The 20,008-nt window shown below is 45.6% G+C and overlaps 2 protein-coding genes across 3 annotated transcripts in view; both read right to left on the reverse strand.

Moving 5' to 3' along the window:
- The window catches only part of LOC308580582 (uncharacterized protein), a 28,883-nt gene extending 9,047 nt beyond the window's left edge, over positions 1 to 19,836 (reverse strand). For both annotated transcript variants that reach the window (XM_081182440.1, XM_081182439.1), the window contains exon 1: positions 19,663 to 19,836. In XM_081182440.1, coding sequence (XP_081038566.1) covers positions 19,663 to 19,795 — 133 coding nt within the window. In that variant the 5' untranslated portion in view covers positions 19,796 to 19,836. The remainder of the gene's footprint in view (positions 1 to 19,662) is intronic.
- The window catches only part of LOC308580628 (uncharacterized protein), a 114,960-nt gene that overhangs the window by 51,240 nt on the left and 43,712 nt on the right, over positions 1 to 20,008 (reverse strand). The window lies entirely within an intron of this gene.

Consider the following 20,008-nt stretch of genomic DNA (forward strand, 5'->3'; position numbering starts at 1 on the left):
ATACTGGGCTCTCAGAACCATTTGACCCCATTTCCCACCCCAGAGCAGGACCAATCAGAAGCCTCTCCATTTGAGAGCTGGCCAATCCCCTTTCAGATTCCCCTGGGCCTCCTCCTCTCCTTTGCCAGGTTTCCTGAGGGAGTTTCCCCCCTGAGTTTCCCTCTTGGCTGCTCCCCCTCCCAGCTTCTCCTTCATTTCTCCTTCTCTTAATGCCCCCCCCCCCAATGTCTGGGGAAGGGAAGAGTTTGGGGGCAGCTGCATCCCCCCCCCCATGGCCAAGCAGGAACCCACGGAGGAGGCGACAGGGCCAGGAGGTGGCGTTTCCCGCTCTTTTCTGAAAAAGGCGGGAACGCCATTTTGTTTCATCTGGAGGCCCCAGCTACTCGCAGAGACGTCATGCCTCCCTGTGGACCTCGGGGGTCCCACGCTCTCAGCAGAAGGAGGGTGGCAGCTTCGGGGGCCAGCGCTCACGGGGCGTCCTCAGCCGCCTTCCTGCCATGATGGCTTTGCCTCCGCAGAGCAGCCTTGCTCCTCGCCAGACCCCTTCTGGCTCCTCAGGATCCCAGGAGCCCTTTCTGGGCGGACCTCGATTGTTCTTCCCCCTCAGGCGGTAGTTCAACAGGAGAAGTCGCTTCCACTCCAGATCCCTGCAGGTCTCAGGGGGCGACTGGAACCCAGTGGGGAGACTGAGGGGAACTGGTTGAACTGGGGTCCTCCCAGTCCAGCCCAGAGAATAAAGAGAGGGAGCTCTCAGAAGAGGAAGACATTGCGGAGAAGAACCAGACTTGGCTGCTCCCTGCTTAGGGTCTCCTGCCTTTCTTCAAGGCTTCCTGGGGGCTGCCATGGCCAGAGGAAGAGGCAGGCCCCCCACCCTGAATCCCCTGCAGGGCCCTGGGGGGCAGCCAGATCTCTTCCTCTTGTCATGGCCAGGCCTGCCTCAGTTTCCTTCCCCAAGGCCTTGGAGGAACCTTGGGGTGCGGAATGACAACCCCAAAAGGAGCTTAGGTTCCTGGCCAATGGGGAAAGGAACATTATATTGCATCTTCCCAGAGGAGTCCAGGCATTGCCTCCAAGGTCCAGGGACTGATCCGCCCTGGCTTCCTCCTCCTCGGAGGTCCCTCCTGGAGAAGGGGTCCCAGGTCTCTATGGGAGGAACGGGGAGAAGCCATAGTGGAGAAGAACCAGACTTGGCTGCTCTCTGCGAGGAATGAAACAGACACGCCATCCTGGGGGGGGGGAGGTGTGGAAGCCCCCCCCCTAGAAGCACCACAGGCAGGAAAGGCGAAGCCCACTATTGGGGAGGGAGGGAGAGGGGCACATGCTGCTCACGGGGCAGCCCCCCACTCTGGGACTCTTCCCCCCTCCCAACTCCATCCTTTCCCTGCCTTTCCTGTCAGAAAACCAGTTTATACTGGGCTCTCAGAACCATTTGACCCCATTTCTATATCAATGATGGAGATTTCCTACACATTAAATTTGAAAAGAAAAATACTGTTGTTTACTACGTGGCCAAAATCATTTCTAAATATAATACAACCGATTTTCAAGTGTCATATCTCAGGGGAAAACCAGGATCTTGTATGTTGTTTTGCAGTTGCCCAAACCAAATTTATGAAAGGGCTCATCTCTTTATCCTTCATCTCTTTACAGTGGTACATCAGGTTAAGAACTTAATTCGTTCTGAAACTGTTCTTAACCTGAAGCACAGGCTTTTTCAGTTTAGCAAGGCAATAGGCTAATGAGCTAGTTATTTAAACAAAAGTTTTTCTTACCATGAATTTCAGTTTACAGATGGGGGGGGGCGACATTGCACCCTCCTCTATCTTCCTCCGCTTCAGTGCATTGCAGCATTTGTTGCCTCCAGTGAGGGCGGCTGTTGGTTTATGATTGACATGGGGAGGAACTTATGGGCCTGTCTCTGTAAACTGAACTTCAGGGTAAGAAAAAATTCTGTTTTAAAAATTATTTCTGATTCATTTTTTGATTGTTTTCAAGAGTTGTTTCTACCAATAATGTTAGTGTTTCAGTCTCATTATAAGTCACATTCAGATTTGTTTATTTTTAAAATCCAGTCATTTCAAATATATATGTAGGAGAAATTCAAAAAGAGATTACCCACACATAAAAACCCAAAAGAAAAGGATGCAATCTCCAGATGGAAAGATAGGCCTTTATTGAAAAACAAATGTTCATGCAAAGAACCACATTCAAAACAATGTTTTTTTTATAAATACACTTACAAATTGCACATGTCATTCCTATTAACCAATCACAGAATCACAGCAATCTTAATAGTTGCAACCCAATGTCACAATAATCATTTGGCTCTTCAGATCAACCCTCCTCATAATATATCATGTGATTACATATAACATTCAACAGTCCCCATAGAGTCCAACACTTTATTCTTTTCAGAATTCCAGAACTGACATTTGCTATGTACAGGACCTAAAAGCAGCTGGTTCTGTAACGTAAAAAGTAGGCAGGCACAGGCTTTTTCAGTTTAGCAAGGCAATAGGCTAAAAAGAAAACAGAATAATCCAAATGCAGTTTTATGAAATTGTTATTTTCTCCAACGTATGCATGTTATGATGGAAACTTGGGCCAAAGTGTTGCCACAGAAACTAGGGAGCTAAAGATGCTTATGGCACTGGGGCAGAAGGTCAAGGCTAAAGTCGTTGAGGGCAGAAACTGGAAAATACTGGTTCCTTCTGGAGTTTGTGGTCTCTCCTTCAATGGTGGTTTTTGAGAAGAGGTTGGATGGCCATCTCTTAGGGATGCTTGAAGTGAGATTCCTGTGTTGCAGAGGGTTGGACTGGATGACCCCAGGGTACTTGCAACTCTTGTAGGGACGCGGGTGGCAATGTGGTCTAAACCACTGAGCCTCTTAGGCTCTGCTGTTCCATAAGTGTGCTGATGCTTCTTGGCATCAGTTGCTGTGATGTTCAGGCTGAAGAAAGCTTTTGTAGCTCCCGATCAACCAGGAGGGAGACAGCATGCCAGGCAGGCATGTATCTTTATCAAGGTCCTACTCGTGTAGGATGAGCCTAACATTGGTTATGGGCCCAGGGATCAGGGCCACAGACCCAGGGTCAGTAGAGGAAAGACTGGGGGCTGTTTTTGTCCGGGTTGGAGTTTCCTGGAACCGGCACCGTGAAGCAAGCCTCTTCAGAGACGGAAGAGAAAAAGCAGATAGATTGTGAGTACAGCGGCTGCCTAAAAGTGAAAGTAGGCTGCCTGGAACGTTTGTGCAGCTGCCAAGTAGCTTGAACAGAGAAGCTTTGATTTATGACTGCTTCTGAGTGTTCTTGGCTCCGTTTAATCTCTGGGACAGACACTGAGCAGGAACAGATCCCATTCCCTAAGTTTACGTGGAGGGAACTGGGAGGAAGAAGTCCCATCCCCTGAGTTAGGTAAATGGGGGAAATAAAGGACCAAAGTGGTAAGGACCTAACAGAAGCAGAAGACACCAAGAAGAGGTGTCAAGAATACACAGAGGAATTGCTCCAGAAAGATATGGATGTCTCATACACCCCAGGTAGTGTGGTTGCTGACCTTGAGCCAGACATCCTGGAGAGTGAAGTCAAATGGGCCTTAGAAAGCACTACTAATAACAAGGTCAGTGGAGGTGATGATATTCCCACTGAACTATTTAAAACTTTAAAATATTATAGTGTTAAGGTGCTACACTCAATATGCCAGCAAGTGTAGAAAATTCAGCAGTGGCCAGAGGATTGGAGAATGTCAGTCTACATCCCAATTCCAAAGAAGGGATGTGCCAAAGAATGCTCCAACTACCGCACAATTTCGCTCATTTCACATGATAGCAAGGTTATGCTTCAAATTCTACAAGGCAGGCTTAAGCAGTATGGGGACCGAGAACTCCCAGAAGTGCAAGCTGGATTTCGAAGGGGCAGAGGAACCAGAGACCAAATTGCAAACATGCAGTGGATTATGGAGAAAGCTAGAGAGTTCCAGAAAGACATTGACTTCTGCTTCATTGACTAAGCAAAAGGATTTGACTGTGTTAACCACAGCAAACTATGGCAAGTTCTTAAAGAAATGGGAGTGCCTGATCACCTCATCAGTCTCCTGAAAAATCTCTATGAGGGAAAAGAAGCTACAGTTAGAACTGGATATAAAACAACTGATTGGTTCAAAATTGAGAAAGGAGTACAACAAGGCTGTATATTATCTCCCTGCTTATTTCATTTATATGCAGAATTCATCATGCGAAAGGCTGGAGTGGATCAATCCCAAGCCGGAATTAAGATTGCCGGAAGAAATATCAACAACCTCAGATATGCAGATGACACAACCTTGATGGCAGAAAGAGGAGGGTGCAAAATATGGTCTGAAGCTCAACAACAACAAAATGAAGATCATGGCCACTGGATCGATCACCTCCTGGCAAATAGAAGGGGAAGAAATGGAGGCAGTGAGAGATTTTACTTCCTTGGGTTCCATGATCACAGCAGATGGTGACGGCAGTCACGAAATTAAATGACACCTGCTTCTTGGGAGAAAAGCAACGACAAACCTAGTGTCAGGAGTGCGTGCAGGAGCCAGGCCCCGTGACCAGAACGACTTTGCAGGACTGGGGCCTTCCTAAGTTTGTTCTGAAGAGGCAAGGCGCAGCCGCACAAGTGAGGCCGATTGGTAACTCACAGCACCTGGTGGCAAGAGCCAGGAAGGGATATAAGGTCAGTATTTCCCTTTGGCTCTTTGCCACAGCAACACGTTTCCTGCCTTGCTGTGTTTGGCTTCTTGCTTCCCGACCCTTGGCCCCTTGACTTCAAGATTCCTTGCTTCTTGACCCTCGGACTCTCGACTTCGTGACTCCCTGCTTCCTGACCCTTGGACCCCCTGGCTTCTAGACTCTCGTTCCTGCTTCCACCCTGCCATCTTACCCCCAGTCTCGACGTCCTCAGCCGGGACTTCAATTGCCCGTAGACTGGACCGTGACACCTAGACAGCATCTTAAAAAGCAGGGACATCACCTTGCTGACAAAGGTCCATATAGTAAAAGCTCTGGTTTTCCCAGTAGTGATGTATGGAAGTGAGAGCTGGGCCATCAAGAAGGCTGATTGCCTAAGAATGGATGCTTTTGAATTATGGTGCTGGAGGAGACTCTTGAGAGTCCCATGGACTGCATGAAGATCAAACATCCATTCTGAAGGAAATCAGCCCTGAGTGCTGACTGGAAGGACAGATCCTGAAGCTGAGGCTCCAATACTTTGGCCACCTCACGAGAAGAAAAGACTCCCTAGAAAAGACCCTGATGTTGGGAAAGATGGAGGGCACAAGGAGAAGGAGACAACAGAGGATGAGATGGTTGTTCTCAAAGCTACCAACATGAGTCTGACCAAAGTGCAGGAGACACTGGAAGACAGGAGTGCCTGGCGTGCTCTGGTCCAGGGGGTCACGAAGAGTCAGACACAACTAAAGAACAACGCCACTTGATGTTTTATCATGTTTTCAATATTCTGTCGGGAGCTGCCCAGTGTGGCTGTGGGACACCAGCCTGATGGGCAGCGTACAAGTAATAAATTATTTTTTTTTAAAAAAAAATCTTTCAGTAGCACCTTAAGGACCAACTAATTTTATTCATGCCTGGTATCTGTAGTAGTGTACATGCACACGAAAGCTCATACCAATAACAAACTTAGTTGGCCTTTAAGGTGCTCCTGGAAGAATAATAATAATAAAAAAATTAAACGGTCACAGACCAGATTAACTCGTACAGCTAGTCAACGAAGCATAACACCGGAAAAAACAAAGAACAATTTCAATACAAATTAGGCCATAACAGAAATTTAAAATTAGACAACATACATAAAATTAAGTATTTGCCTTCGCCTGCATATTGACATTGGAAAGCTCTTGTTTCCTGCGCCTAATAGCGGCTACACAAAATTTGGCCACATTGGTTGTAATTTCAGGAACCTTATCTTCTATCAAGGCTCTCATACATTGGAGTTCTGGTTCATTTTTACGCTTTTGTAAAACTGGGGCAATAAAGGTCAGGCGTAGATCCTCGTAGTAACTACAGTGCAGCAATACATGCAGACTTGTTTCCACTTCCGATGAGCCACATGGGCAAACACGTGACTCATATGGTTTGCCCTCATATCTGCCTAGCAGCAGGGCAGAGGGCAGAAAGTTAAATCTGGCCAGGGTAAAGGAGTGTCTGTACTTAGGTATTTGTAGATCAGCCAAATAATTTGCGGGTGAGAACCCTCTCCCAAAGTCTCTAATTATGGCATGTTTATCCATTTTGCCCATATGACATTGCAGCTCTATGTCCCTAATGCGTTGGAGCACTTGACTTCTGGCTCTCTCATATCCTGCCGCTATCAAGATCTGCGGGGAGAATCCCAAGCTTCTTATCTTTTCAAACAGGGAAGCTTTCCAGGTGGAGTGAAAGGTGTCTAAGAGTGTTAAAGGAGCCAAACCGACCGGGGAAAAAATAAGTTTTAACCAGTAGTGTATCTTTAGAATCCACAGCCGCGCATTAACGGGTGGTTGTCCAACTTCTAAGCGGACAGCTATATTAGATACACGGGGGGGGGGGGATCCCCAATAAACACCGATAGAATTTTGTTTGAAATGCCTCCATAGGCGCAAAATTTTTAAAACTGCAAACCTGGGATCCATAAGTAAGTTGTGGGAGTATTTTTGCAGCAAAAACCTGAGAGGCCGCCGGAACGTATTTACCCCCTTTCCCATGGAAAAATCTTGTAAGGGCTTTATTGGCCCTTCCTGCATTGGCAATGGCGTTTTTCATCTGTTGATGCCACGAGACCCTTTCCTGAAAAGTTATTCCCAGGTATTTGAAAGTTGCTACCTGGTCAATAGGTTGACCGTTAATTCTCCATTTGTGTTTCCTTCTTTTTTTTGAAAACACCATAATTTTGGATTTGCTGTAATTTATTGCTAGTTCTTCCGCTTGACAGTAGTCAGCAAGTGATCTCAAAAGCTTCCTCAAGCCAACGCAGGAAAAGGAAAGTAGGACTGCATCGTCCGCATACAGAAGCACTGGGAGGGGTATACCTGCCAGTTTGGGAGGGTGGGCATTTTCTTTCGCCATATTTACTGCTAGAGAGTTGATATAAAAATTAAATAGCATTGGCGCGAGGACACATCCTTGTTTTACCCCATGAAGCGTTTGAATCCCTTTGGTTAGATGGCCTGACCGATCGCATCTTACCCTCACCCTGGTGTTTTCGTATAGTCCACGGATAAGGCGTAATAAGCATTTATCTATGTTTGTAGTGCCAAGCTTTTCCCAGAGTCTATCCCTTGGTATTAAATCAAAAGCTGATTTAAAATCCACAAATGCTGCATATAAAGACCCCCCTTTTCTAGAGTATTTGTCTGCCAGGTGTTGAAGGGTAAGGGCCTGGTCTATGGTTGAACGCTTTGCTCTAAAACCAGCTTGAGCTTCTGATAGAATATGCTCTCTTTCCATCCACTCCACTAATTTATCACATAAATGAGCAGCATACAGTTTGCTAAAAATACTTAATAGACTGATTGGTCTATAGTTAGCTGGCTCAGTTCTGTTTCCTTTCTTAAATATTGGAATGATGATGGCTAAACCCCAATCCTCAGGGATAATAGCCGCTTGATTTATACTAGTAAACAAGGCGGCTAGCACAGGGGCCCACCATTCAACGTTTGCCTTAAGAATTTCTGGTGGGATATTGTCAGCACCCGGGGCTTTCCCTGATTTAAGAGATTGAATAAGGCCAGTAATTTCTTCTATGGTTACAGGGGGCCATTCCTTGCCAATTTCGCTTGAAGCAGGAAGCAGAACTGGGGCCAGTTGATTTGGTGAATATAGTGAAAGGAAATAGGCCTCCCATGCTCCAGCGGGTATAGAGTATTCGATTTCAATCGGGGAGTCTCTCCAGCTTTTTGCCACTGTTTTCCAAAACGTGGCAGAATCTTTCCTTTGGGAGGCCTCCACTAGGCACTGCCATTCCTCCCTTTGCGCCTGGAGCTTTTTCTTGTTAAACAAAGCTTTATAGCTGTGTTTTAACTCAAACCAGTCTAATGGAAGCGAAGGTAAGTTCGCTAACCTATAGTTCCTGTACTTATCCAGCAGGAGGCGTTTCATAGCCATGCATTCTTGGTCAAACCATGGTTTGGATTTATGAAAGTGTAGAGATTGCCATGGTGTTTTTTTGTTGGTCAGATAAGGTTGTAGAGACGAGATCAGTTCGCAGAACATATCTAATCTAGCCTCAGGAGTTGGGGAATTGACAAGGTTCTCCTTTCTAGCAAGAAAAGTATCTGAGTGAAGTCTTTCCGATATTTCATCACTCAATTTGCTGGACCATTTAATGCGTGAGTATCTTAGCTCCATGTTTTCGAAACATGGGGCTACAAGTTTATCAGAGCATAATAAATCTTTTCTTACATCCAGTATTAAACAGAGCGGTAGATGGTCGCTGTCAACCCTCTCCACCACTTTACATTCCCGTGCTCTGCTCAGAAGGTTAGATGACACCAGGACGTAATCAATAGTGGAGGCTCCCCTGTTGGATATAAATGTAAATTCCCCACTGGGTTCTCTGTCAACACGACCATTTAATACAGTCAGATCCAGATTGTTGGAAAAACGTAGAAGACATAAGCCTGCGTAGTTGCAGCCCTTGTCTTTTGAGAGCCTTGGGGGAATAGAATGGGCTTCTTCAGAAATTGGAGGTACGTCATGAAAATGGGCATATAACGCTTCGTCTGATTGGCCAATTCTGGCATTTAAATCCCCAGCCAGCAGCACTGCCACTGCAGGAGTTTGATTCATTAGCTCATCGACATATGATTCTATCCTATGCCAGAGATTTTTAATAGGCTGCTTGCCTCTTTGGGGAGGGGCATATATATTAATCAAAAGAAGTGTGCAATACCTGCATTTCATTAATAATGCCATGGCCACACTGCTCAGCAGCTCCAGCTTGACAAAAGATGCTCTCAGCCTTGTGGATATTAGAATGCCTAGCCCACCCTTAGCTCGTCCCCCTTTGTTGCTTGGTGAACCTGCGAGCGAAAATGAGGCAAAACCATTTACCTCTAAATTCCCTGTTAGCCATGTCTCTTGCAGGAAGACTATATCATGATTGGCCAGTCGCCTTATTAAGCCAACCAGCAATGTTCCATGATAAAAATTTAAGATTGGCTTTATCACAATCGAGTCTTTGTCAATTATTAGTTAACGTACTTTTAGGGTTTGTCGCTTTATGTGTCGGTCGCCTATCGTCTTTGTAAGGCGGGCTATCCAGCCGTTCTATGATTTCAATAGGTGGATGCAAAGTGCTCACGTTTGTGAACACCGGATCTTTATTATGCATAAATTCCTTCTGTGGATACTCTGTTGCGGCCTGATTTTGGCCCAATTCTGTTTCGTCTAGGTATTTCATTTTGTCCCATACGTCTGGTGGGGTCACCTTAAGGATATTTCTCCTTCGGGGGGGTGATGGAGTGCTCCCCTTGAAGGGTGGCACTTTCTCTCTTGGTGGAAAGTTAATTTCCGCTTTAATCTGAAGGTTACGTGTTGTGGACTTTTTTTGGTCCCCCTTAATAACCTCGTTGCCTGAAGCTCTCTTGGTCAGCTTCTCTCTTAGCTTGTCTAGTCTTCCCAAGATGTCAGTTTGTATTAATGGTGGGAACGTCCAGAATTGGTCAATTAGGTTATTTTCTTCCATAGTAAAGAAGTCCTCACCTTTGTTTGCAGGGCAATGCGGGTTCTGTTTGTCAGGCCATAATTTTGAGGGTTGTTTCCCCTTTCTGAGATTTGCCTGCTTAGTTTTCAAAAGGGGGCTCAAAGGAGCCTTATTTTCAAAGAGCCTAAGTATTGTTGTCCGTGCTTTTAAAAAGGCAGGTCTTGACCTAAAAATGAACTTGGCCAGGTTCTGATCCCTAAAAGTGGTCAGTGCTCTCACTTAGTGACCATCATAATGTAAATATTCCACTGAGGTGATATCATTAGCATTAACCATTCCTGGCAGTATGTCATTTAGACTAGATACAAAGTTCATTATTCGCTGTTTCCCTGTAAGGAAGCCCTTAGGCTTCGGGAAGTTTGTGAATACCAGTTTTTGGAGATTTAGGATCAAATTCCAATCTCTTTCCTGACTGGAGGCTTGCCAGGTCTGAAGCGGGGTATCATCTCTACTAAACGCTTCCTCTTCCCCGCTGTTTGATTTGCGAAGTGTTTTATTGCCTTCATAGGTAGAGGCCTCTACTTCCGCAGCATCAGGTTTATTAAAAAGTTGGTTATCCAGGGACTGAGTTGTTACTTCTGCCTTCTCACTTGCTACTGGAGTCAGCCTTGACGAGTCCTCCTTAGCCGGTTGCTGTACAACTATCTTTGTTTCTCTCTTTTTACCCTTCTTTTTGCTGCTCCGAGTGGTCGAGTTATTTGGGGCCGAGGGAAGGAGTTTAAACAATTTCTGCCAATGGATGTTTCGATTACTGCAGGTGTACTTGGCTTTCCTTGTTGTTTTGATATTTTTACTTTTCTTCACTTTCTTCACTTTTACCCTTGAGTTATGTCTTTGCAGATTCTCCTTTATTACTGGTTTGTTCGTCCCCACTAGCTCAACTGTTTTATGTTCTTGTGACATATCATTTAATTTTGTCTCTTTTGATTGAGGTGTGAAATTTTCTACTAATGTCAGCAGTAGCCCATTTGTTATTGTTAGATAATTTTTTATGTTGGCAAGATCAGTACTTATTGCTAGGAAATAATCCAAAGGGCGGCCGTCGCTCAATTCTGTTTGAGAGAATTTTGAAATAGGTATCTGGTTTTGATGGGTTGATGTATTTTCTTCCGTGGGCAGCTGTTCCTTAGAAATAGAGGTATTTCCCTCCTGAAGTTCCTCGGCTAAAGCTAGTTCTTGCGCTAGGCTGCATTGGGAGTTAATATTTCCAGTATCTTGATATATCTCTTTAAAATTAGACGTCCAATCAAGAACAGTAAGAGAGGGGGGTATTACTTCATCAAGAATTAACTCTTTTTGTGGACTCATGTCCTCCTCCATCTTGGGAAAGTAATTTGTGATTTTGCTTTGTCTTTTACCAGGGCCCGAGGGGCTGATTGCCGGGTCAGGCAATATACCCAACTCCTTATATGTTCTTCTAGTGAAAACCATGGTAGAAGTTGTCATGATATAGAGAGAGGGCAGTTTACCCCGGGTGCGACTGCCTTAAATTGGGGGGCAAGTGGAGGTATCAATCTATTCCCACCTGCTCTCTGCAGCAGCCTCCCGATGTGCTCATCAACAGCCTCAATATATTTCTCTAATTTGAGTTCTCTGCTTTTAGATCTTGACAATTATCTTAAGCCCGTAGTTTTCACCTCAAACATGCGACCAGCGCTGCTTCACAAAAGCTGCAACCAGCTACTACACCTCCTCTTCAGCTGCGAAGAGGGAATGTTGACCCCAGCTAGTTCACACAGCTCCCCAGTTGGGCGGGGGTCAGTCAGTTCAGTTAACCCCCGAATCTCCAAGCTTTATCTTTCACTGTGTTCAACAGAGCTGGTGTCTACGGGCCAGTCTCAAAGCAGGGCTCACAGTCGTATCTCTCCTTACGCTCTTTCTCCAAGCACCGTTGGTCAGGTAAGCAGTTCACAATTCTGTCTTTAGACCTCCTCTCTCTGCTCTCAGTTCAGGCAACAGCGTTCTCTCCTCTCTAGCAGCCTTGACCCGGCAGCTGATAAGGAGGGAGGGAGTAGGCTGGGATGAGCTGGAGGCAGGCTGGGACAAGCTGAAGTTCACAGAGCCAACAGAGTTATAAAAAGCTCAGAGTCTTTAAAATGTTTTCCGTTTGTTAGAAGTTGTCATCCAGAGGGCAATTAAGATAAGGTTTTAAAAGAATAAAAAAGAATAAAAATGAGCGCCAGAGAGCGTGACTAGCCTCGGCGCCATCTTCGAAGAGGAATCTACTGGAAGAATTTATTTTATTTTGATCATGGCAGACCAACACAGCTACCTACCTGTATCTGTTATTATTATTAGTTCTTTAAACATTACAAGCACTGTTAGTGTTGGGAGTCATTCTTCAAAGAAACAGTAAGGATGTTTGTACCTTTAAGAACTGTTTCTGTGAGCTTTGAGCAGATTGGTTACAGCTGGTCATGACTATAAAAGAAGGAAAAGTTGCAGTTTGAACTTTGCCTGCAGGAAAAACCCCCACAAGCTTTGTTGTTGGTTGCTTTGTCATAAATCTTTATTTGATTTGGTTTTACACCGGTCTCGTGGTGTCAGTCTTCTGTCATCTGCCGCCAGAGGAAAAAACCCCTCTAACACTTATGGTTTCTCTCCTGTATGAAATCTTTGATGGGAGGTGAAACTAACCTTCCATCTGAATCTCTTTCCACATTCCAAGCACTGATAGGGTTTCTCCCCTGTATGAATTCTTTGATGGGAAGTAAGACTATCCCTCCGACTGAAGCTCTTTCTACATTCCAAGCATTGATAGGGTTTCTCCCCAGTATGAATTCTTTGATGGGAAGTGACTTTATCCCTATCACGAAAGCTCTTTCCACATTCCAAGCATTGATAGGGTTTCTGACCTGTATGAATTTTTTGATGGGTCAGGAGATGGACCCTTTGGGTGAAGCTCTTTCCACATTCCAAGCACTGATATGGTTTCTCCCCTGTATGAATTCTTCGATGAGCAGCAAGTTTTCCCGACTCACGAAAGCTCTTTCCACATTCCTGGCACTGATAGGGTTTCTCACCTGTATGAATCCTTTGATGGATGGTGAGTTCATGGCTGTGAACGAAGCTCTTTCCACATTGGAAGCATTTATATGGTTTCTGACCTGTATGAATTCTTTGATGGGAAGTGAGAGTTTTCTTATGAATGAAGCTCTTTCCACATTCATGGCACTGAAAAGGTTTCTCCCCTGTATGAATTCTTTGATGGGAAGTAAGACTAGCCCGCCAATTGAAGCTCTTTCCGCATTCCAAGCACTGATAGGGTTTCTCCCCTGTATGAATTCTTCGATGGGAAGTGAGAATTTGGCGGTTACTGAAGCTCTTTCCGCATTCCAAGCACTGATAGGGTTTCTCCCCTGTATGAATTCTTTGATGGTAAGTGAGACCGTGCCTCCGTCTGAAGCTCTTTCCACATTCCAGGCACTGATAGGGTTTCTCCCCTGTATGATTTATTTGATGGGAAGTGAGACTGTTCCTCTGACTGAAGCTCTTTCCACATTCCAAGCACTGATAAGGCTTCTCCCCTGTATGAATTCTTTCGTGGGAAGTGAGATAACTCTTATCACTGAATCTCTTTCCACATTCCAAACACTGATAGGGTTTCTCCCCTGTATGAATTCTGTGATGGGAAGTGAGCTCTGAGCTCTGTCTGAATCTCTTTCCACATTCCAAGCACTTATAGGGTGTCTCCCCTGTATGAATCCTTTGATGGGTTGTCAGATTGCTCCTCTGACTGAAGCACTTTCCACACTGCAAACACTGATAGGGTTTCTCTCCTGTATGAATTCTTCGATGGGAAATGAGAGAATCCTTCCGACTGAATCTCTTCCTACATTCCAAGCACTGATGCAATTTCTCTCCACTGTGAGTTCTTTCGTGTGAAGTAAGGCTATGCCTCCGAATGAAGCTGTGTCCTTGATGGGAGGTGCACTGGGAGCTCTGACGGATGTTATCCCCACAGGCTGAATATTTATTTGACTTCTCTGCTGTGTGGATTCTGTTGTGATCCCCTTTGTTCTTCCCTTCCAATTCATCATCATCTGCAATGAAGAGAGAAGCTAATTAGAGCCTCAGGAAGATTATTCCCCAGATTATTGAACGATGTTAATGAATTAAAAAAAATCCTTCCAGTAGCACCTTAGAGACTAAGTTTGTTATTGGTATGCGCTTTTGTGTGCATGCACACTTTTTCATATACACTGAAACAGAAGTCACCAGACCCTTATATATAGTGAGAGGGTGGGGAGGGGTATTACTCAGAAGGATGGTGGGAATGGGTGATTAGCTGATAGGTGTGGTAATTTGTTGATGACTATTAACGACTGCAATTGGTCTTCCAGGAAAAGCAAGGGGTGAGATGGCTACATATACCATGAGTGTATCTGAAGAAGTGTGCATGCACACGAAAGCTCATACCAAGAACTAACTTAGTTGGTCTTTAAGGTGCTACTGGAAGGAATTTTTTTATTTTGACTATGGCAGACCAACACGGCTACCTATCTACTACATATACCATGTATAATGAGATAAGAATCCAATGTCTCTATTCAGACCAGGTCTCTCCATGGTTTTACGTTTGGTAAGAAGTTGCAATTCAGCAACTGCTCTTTCCAGTCTATTTCTTAAATTCTTTTGTAATAAGACAGCTACTTTGAGATCTTGTTTAGAATGTCCCGGGAGACTGAAGTGTTCTCCTACTGGTTTCTCTGTCTTGTGATTCCTGATATCAGATTTATGTCCATTTATCCTTTGGTGTGAGAGGCGCTGTAGCTTAAGCCACAGAGCCTAGGACTTGCTGATTAGAATGTCGGAGGTTCGAATCCCCACCACGGGGTTAGCTCCCATTGCTCGGTCCCTGCTCCTGCCAACCTAGCAGTATGAAAGCACAAAAAGTGCAAGTAGATAAATAGGTACCGCTCCGGCGGGAAGGTAATTGGCGTTTCCATGCGCTGCTTTGCTTCGCCAGAATCAGCTTCGTCATGCTGGCCACTTGACCCAGAAGCTGTACAGCGGCTCCCTTGGCCAATAAAGCAAGATGAGCGCCACAACCCCAGAGTCGGTCACGACTGGACCTAATGGTCAGGGGTCCCTCTACCTTTACCTCTTATCCTTTGGCATAGAGTTTGGCCTGTTTGTCCAGTCGTGACCCTAAAAAATCTGAAGATGACATTTAAAAAAGCCTGGGTAGTTCAAAGAAGCCTGGCCATTGCTTAAAAAAGCTTGACGAAATGAAGAATATTCACAGAGAACACAGTTGATATCCCTCCATTCAGGATTCATGGTGAGGATGTTGGAATCCCAGATGATGATGATGATGATAATAATAATAATAATAATAATAATAATAATAATAATAATAATAATAATAATATTTGTATTCCGCCCTTCCCGGCCAAAGCCGGGCTCGGAGCAGCTAACAACAGGTAAAAAAAGCACAGTGTACATAAAATCACACAGTCAATTAAAATACATCTTAGAATTAATTCAGAATCGTATTAATAGCAACCACCAGGTTAGAATTCTAGGATGATTACAGAAGGAGAGAGGTGGTCAGACTGTGCCTTGGCCAAAGGCCTGGTGGAACAGCTCTGTCTTTCAGGCCCTGAGGAAAGATGTCAAGTCCCGCAGGGCCCTAATCTCTTGTGACAGTGTTCCACCAGATCGGGGCCAAGGCCGAAAAGGCCCTGGCTCTGGTTGAGGCCAGCCTAACCTCCCTGTGGCCTGGGACCTCGAAGATGTTTTTGCTTGAAGGCCGTAAGGTCCTCCATGGGGCAGACCAGGAGAGGCGGTCCCGTAGGTACGCGGTTCCTAGGCCGTATACGGCTTTAAAGGTTAAAACCAGCACCTTAAACCTGACACTTTACTTCACCAGGAGCCAGTGCAGCTGGTACAGAACTGGGTGAATGTGATCCTGCTGTGAGGACCCCGTAAGGAGTCTGTCACGGGGCTGCCAGGGAATGCGCCAGAGCTGAGGGAGGGGGAAGAACAAGAGCCGTTAGAAAAGACAGGAGAGGGAGAGGAGGACAAGTAAGCGGAAGGAACTCAAGCGGCGAGGATGCTCCCGGATGCCGGAGACCATCAACACCACTCAACCAGTTCAGAGGGAGGACAGAGTGAGAGTCAATGCCCACTCCTTCAGCACAGGACAGAAGGGGGTTAAAATGTAGGGAACAAAGGAGGCGCTTGGGGCTTCCCAAGCTCCTCTGCTGGAGGAGGAGCCAAAAGCTCCCACTGCCTGGATCTGCTACCGAGGATTCAAATGCATGAAGCTATGTCCTGTACTGTGTAAATATGTATGTAAATAAAGACTGCAAATATATCTCTGAGTGAGCAGAGGTATTTCTTGTGAAAGGCTTCCAGACCCACCACAGAGTCCTGCCACGGCATTCTGTACCTGCTGGAGTTTCTGGGTCAGTCTCAAGGGCATCCCCACGTAGAGTGAGTTACAATAATCAAGCCTGGAGGTGACTGTCGCGTGGATCACAGTGGCTAGGTCAGGGTGAGAGAAGTAAGGAGCCAACTTTCATCTCCATCAAAAAAGCGAAGGTTCATCACATAGAGCAGGGCTCAGGAAGGTTTAACTTGCCTGGGTCGGTTCAGCCCTGCGAAGATGGTCTGGATCGCTCATGTGTCTGCGTCTGATTTCCGGCACCACGGAAGCGAGTCTCCGCTCTGGACTGGTTTAGTGCAGCATGCGGGGACTCGCTGAGCGGGCAGCTTGGTTCGGGGGTGGCTTGTGGCCCGTTTAAACGACCCCCCCCCCATGGGCTGCAGGTTGCCGACCCCTGACAGAGGTATGTATGGAATTTCAAAACTGATTTTATGATCCAGCAGGGAGTTTTACTGAGAGGTCCATGATCCTACGATTCTCCTCCTTTACTTCCTTATGCAGAGCTCTTTGGACAGGATCCATGCCTTGTCTGTGAAACCTACACGCCATCAGCAGTTGCCTCACTCTGATTGGTCTAAATTTAAATTTATACATAAATCACTCTCTTCAGTTTGAACCCCCCTCCCGTGTCCATGAGGAGACCAACAGAAGAGGAAAAGTGACTATAACTCACACTAAATCTAAGTACAATGGCCACAAGAGCTCCTGACTAGGCGTTCAGCTATGCAATGTTGAATGCTCTCTATTCTTTCCTGTTTCCTCATTTTTTGTTCCAGTTTAACATTTCATGAACCCAGAACTCACACACTGACCACTAATGATGAATCGTATGTGTCAGGGCTGCCGCCCAGTCCCAGCTCACATAGGACCAAGTCAGCCAGTGCTTAGTTTCAAAGAGTCTTTATTGGATTACAGGTTCCATTTCCAAACTGCAATGTGCAGCCCTACTTCTTCTAGGTCAGAACGACGAAGACCCGTCTGAGTCTCCGCCTCTTGCGCACCAGCTTAATACCCTAGCCTTGCTCCACCTCCTGCGCCTTTCCTTCCGTCTCTGGGTCCTTCTGCCCCCCGGGGTCTCTCCCTTCCTACTCTCTTCAGACGCGGACCCCCCTGACCCTTCCGCCTCCTTGCGGCGGGCTTTAGGACCCGGCTCACTCTCTGGGCTGCTGACTGCGCCAGCTTCCGCTACATTTGAACTTGGCGCGCGCGCCCAACTCTCCACTTTCCTCTTGATCGTTTCATCGCTCCCCGAGGTGGGCGTGACTACTCCTGACTCATGCCCTCCCTCTTTCTGAAAGTCTCCGGAACCCGATATCTGGTCCCCTTTCTCCCCGCTGCTCCCGGCTGGGCACGTGGGTCCCGATCTCCAACTGCTGCTTTCTGATCCCTCTCTGGACCCTTCTTCCTGGGGTGTCCCCCTGCTCTCCCCCCTTGCTCTGGCTGCTGGCGCTCCCTTCTGGGAATCCTCGGACTCGCTAGACAGGCTCGGTGATCTCGGGTCGTCATCCCCGCTCATCCTTCCTTCGTATTCCTCCCCCTCGCTCTCTGTCTCCTCCCTTCTCTGCGTCTCTGCTCCTGAACCCCTGACAGTATGTTACAGATATTCCTGCAAATAGATTCTGCTAGTTTTGAGATATACAAATGACATGAGAAGACCCGGTCTACATCAGGGGTTGGCAAGCTTTACCTCGCCTGGGCTGGCTCACTCTCACGGAGATCGCTCCGTGGGCAGGATCACGTGTGTACACACAGGACTCACCGAGCGGACGGCTCAGGGGCAGCTGAAATGACCCCCATGAGTCGCTTGTGGCCCATGAGCCATAGATTGCTGACCCCCGGTCTACATATTTCATCATTTAGTGGTCCTATGATCCTTGTTTTTAAAATCAAATAAAAGTTATTCCAAAAAGAAAAGAAAAAGGCAACACACGGAGGATGCAGGATTAGGATTCAGTTCCAGAAGTCTGATCCATGGAAAATGTGTAAAAGGAAGTAACCTTAAACCTAAACAGCATACAGTTTATATAATCCGTATTCAAGTTAATAGAAAAAACAACTGTTTGTTCCACTGTTTGTTCCATTTCAGTGGAGGAATAAGAACCAAAATTTCTTGCTGAAAAGTTTGTTTGCAACCTGTTTTCCCAAAGAAAACCCACTGTCGCTCATGATTCATACTCCATTGGGGGAAAATCAAAATTAGAAACAGAACTGTTAGAACCTAAAACTAAGACTTTGTCAAGGTTGTATAACTTGCTGCTGAAATGGAATACTCAGGATGAAACGGTCAAATCTGCTATGATTAAATGGGAACAAGATCTTGGACATAACATTATGTTTGCTGACTGGGAACAGTTGTGGACCACAGGTATGAAATTTACGGCATGTGATGCCCTAAGAAAGAATATTATGAAAATGATATACAGGTGGTACATGACACCAGTCAAGCTTGCAAAAATCTATCATTTGCCCGATAATAAATGTTGGAAATGTAAGGAAACTGAAGGTACATTCTTTCACCTTTGGTGGACGTGCCCAAGGGTTAAGGCTTTCTGGGAGATGATTTATAATGAAATGAAAAAGGTATTTAAATATACCTTCCTGAAGAAACCAGAGGCCTTTCTCCTGGGCATGGTCAGCCAATTGGTGCCAAAGAAGGACAGAACTTCCTTTATGTATGCCACAACAGCAGCAAAAATACTCATCACAAAGTACTGGAAGACACAAGATCTACCCACCTTGGAAGAATGGCAGATGAAGGTGATGGACTATATGGAACTGGCAGAAATGACTGGCAGAATCCGAGACCAGGGAGAAGAGTCGGTGGAAGAAGATTGGAAAAAGTTTAAAGACTATTTACGGAAATACTGTAAAATTAATGAATGTTAGAATGATGTTGGATTGAAACTAAGTGGTCTTTAGCTGTAATGCTATAAGGGAATATGAGAAAATGGGTATTAATAGGTAAAAAAAAAAATATTATAATATTTAAAAATTGAAGATTAAGATGAATAAAAAGGGGAGGGATTTGCTGAAATAATAATTTGAACTAGAATACATAGAAGGAAGGCGTGAGGAGGTCCAGGGAAATAAGCAAATGAAAAATATGTTATGACAGAATTGTTTTTTTTTTTAACTATTTTTACTTTGCATTTTTCTTTTTTGTATTTTTGTCTTTTCTTTTTTACTTTGTATTTTTTCTTTTTTGTATTTTTGTCTTCTCTTTTTTTACTTTGTAATTTCTTGAAAATTTTAATAAATATCTTTTTTAAAAAAACCAATTGCGAGAGCAATCAAAAGTCGCGCCTCGGAAGTCGAAGAAGGGATTCTGTTCGACTTCTGAGGTTCAGCTGTATTCCTAGCTCAAAATGCCTGCAGATTACAAAGGTGCAGGCAGGAAGCAGGTGGAGGAACCCAATAAACTGCTCTCCTTCTCCATCTCCATCTGCCTGCCTGCCTCCTCCCACCCCCAAACTGAGCAAGCCCTGATACCTCTCCAGCTCCTTCCATCCAGGTCCCCAGCTCCACTCCCTTGGGACTCACCAGATCTCTCGGAGGTCCCTGGGAGGGAACGCTCAGAGGTTGTGGGGAGGGATGCAGGAGACAACCTGACCAGGTCAACCGTCCATCTTCCCCCTTCCATCCTCGCTAGCTTTGCAGGATCCGTCTCTTTCATCCTTCCTGAGGAGTCAAGGAGCCAGAACAAGCTGGAGGGTCCTGGGAGAGAGGAAGAAGGAAAGGGAGCCTCAGAGGCCCTGCAGGGATTCTCTTGCCCTAGATATTCCCCTGCCCCTGGAGAAGCACAAATGGGGCAGCCCCTTCCCAAGAGAAGCCCCATTTCTAAACATCTCCAGTCATTCGAATTTCCTCTGTTTGCTCCTCACTCCAC

The sequence above is a fragment of the Podarcis bocagei genome (assembly GCF_964188305.1).
Source record: "Podarcis bocagei genome assembly, chromosome: 2".
Classification (NCBI taxonomy): Eukaryota; Metazoa; Chordata; class Lepidosauria; order Squamata; family Lacertidae; genus Podarcis; species Podarcis bocagei.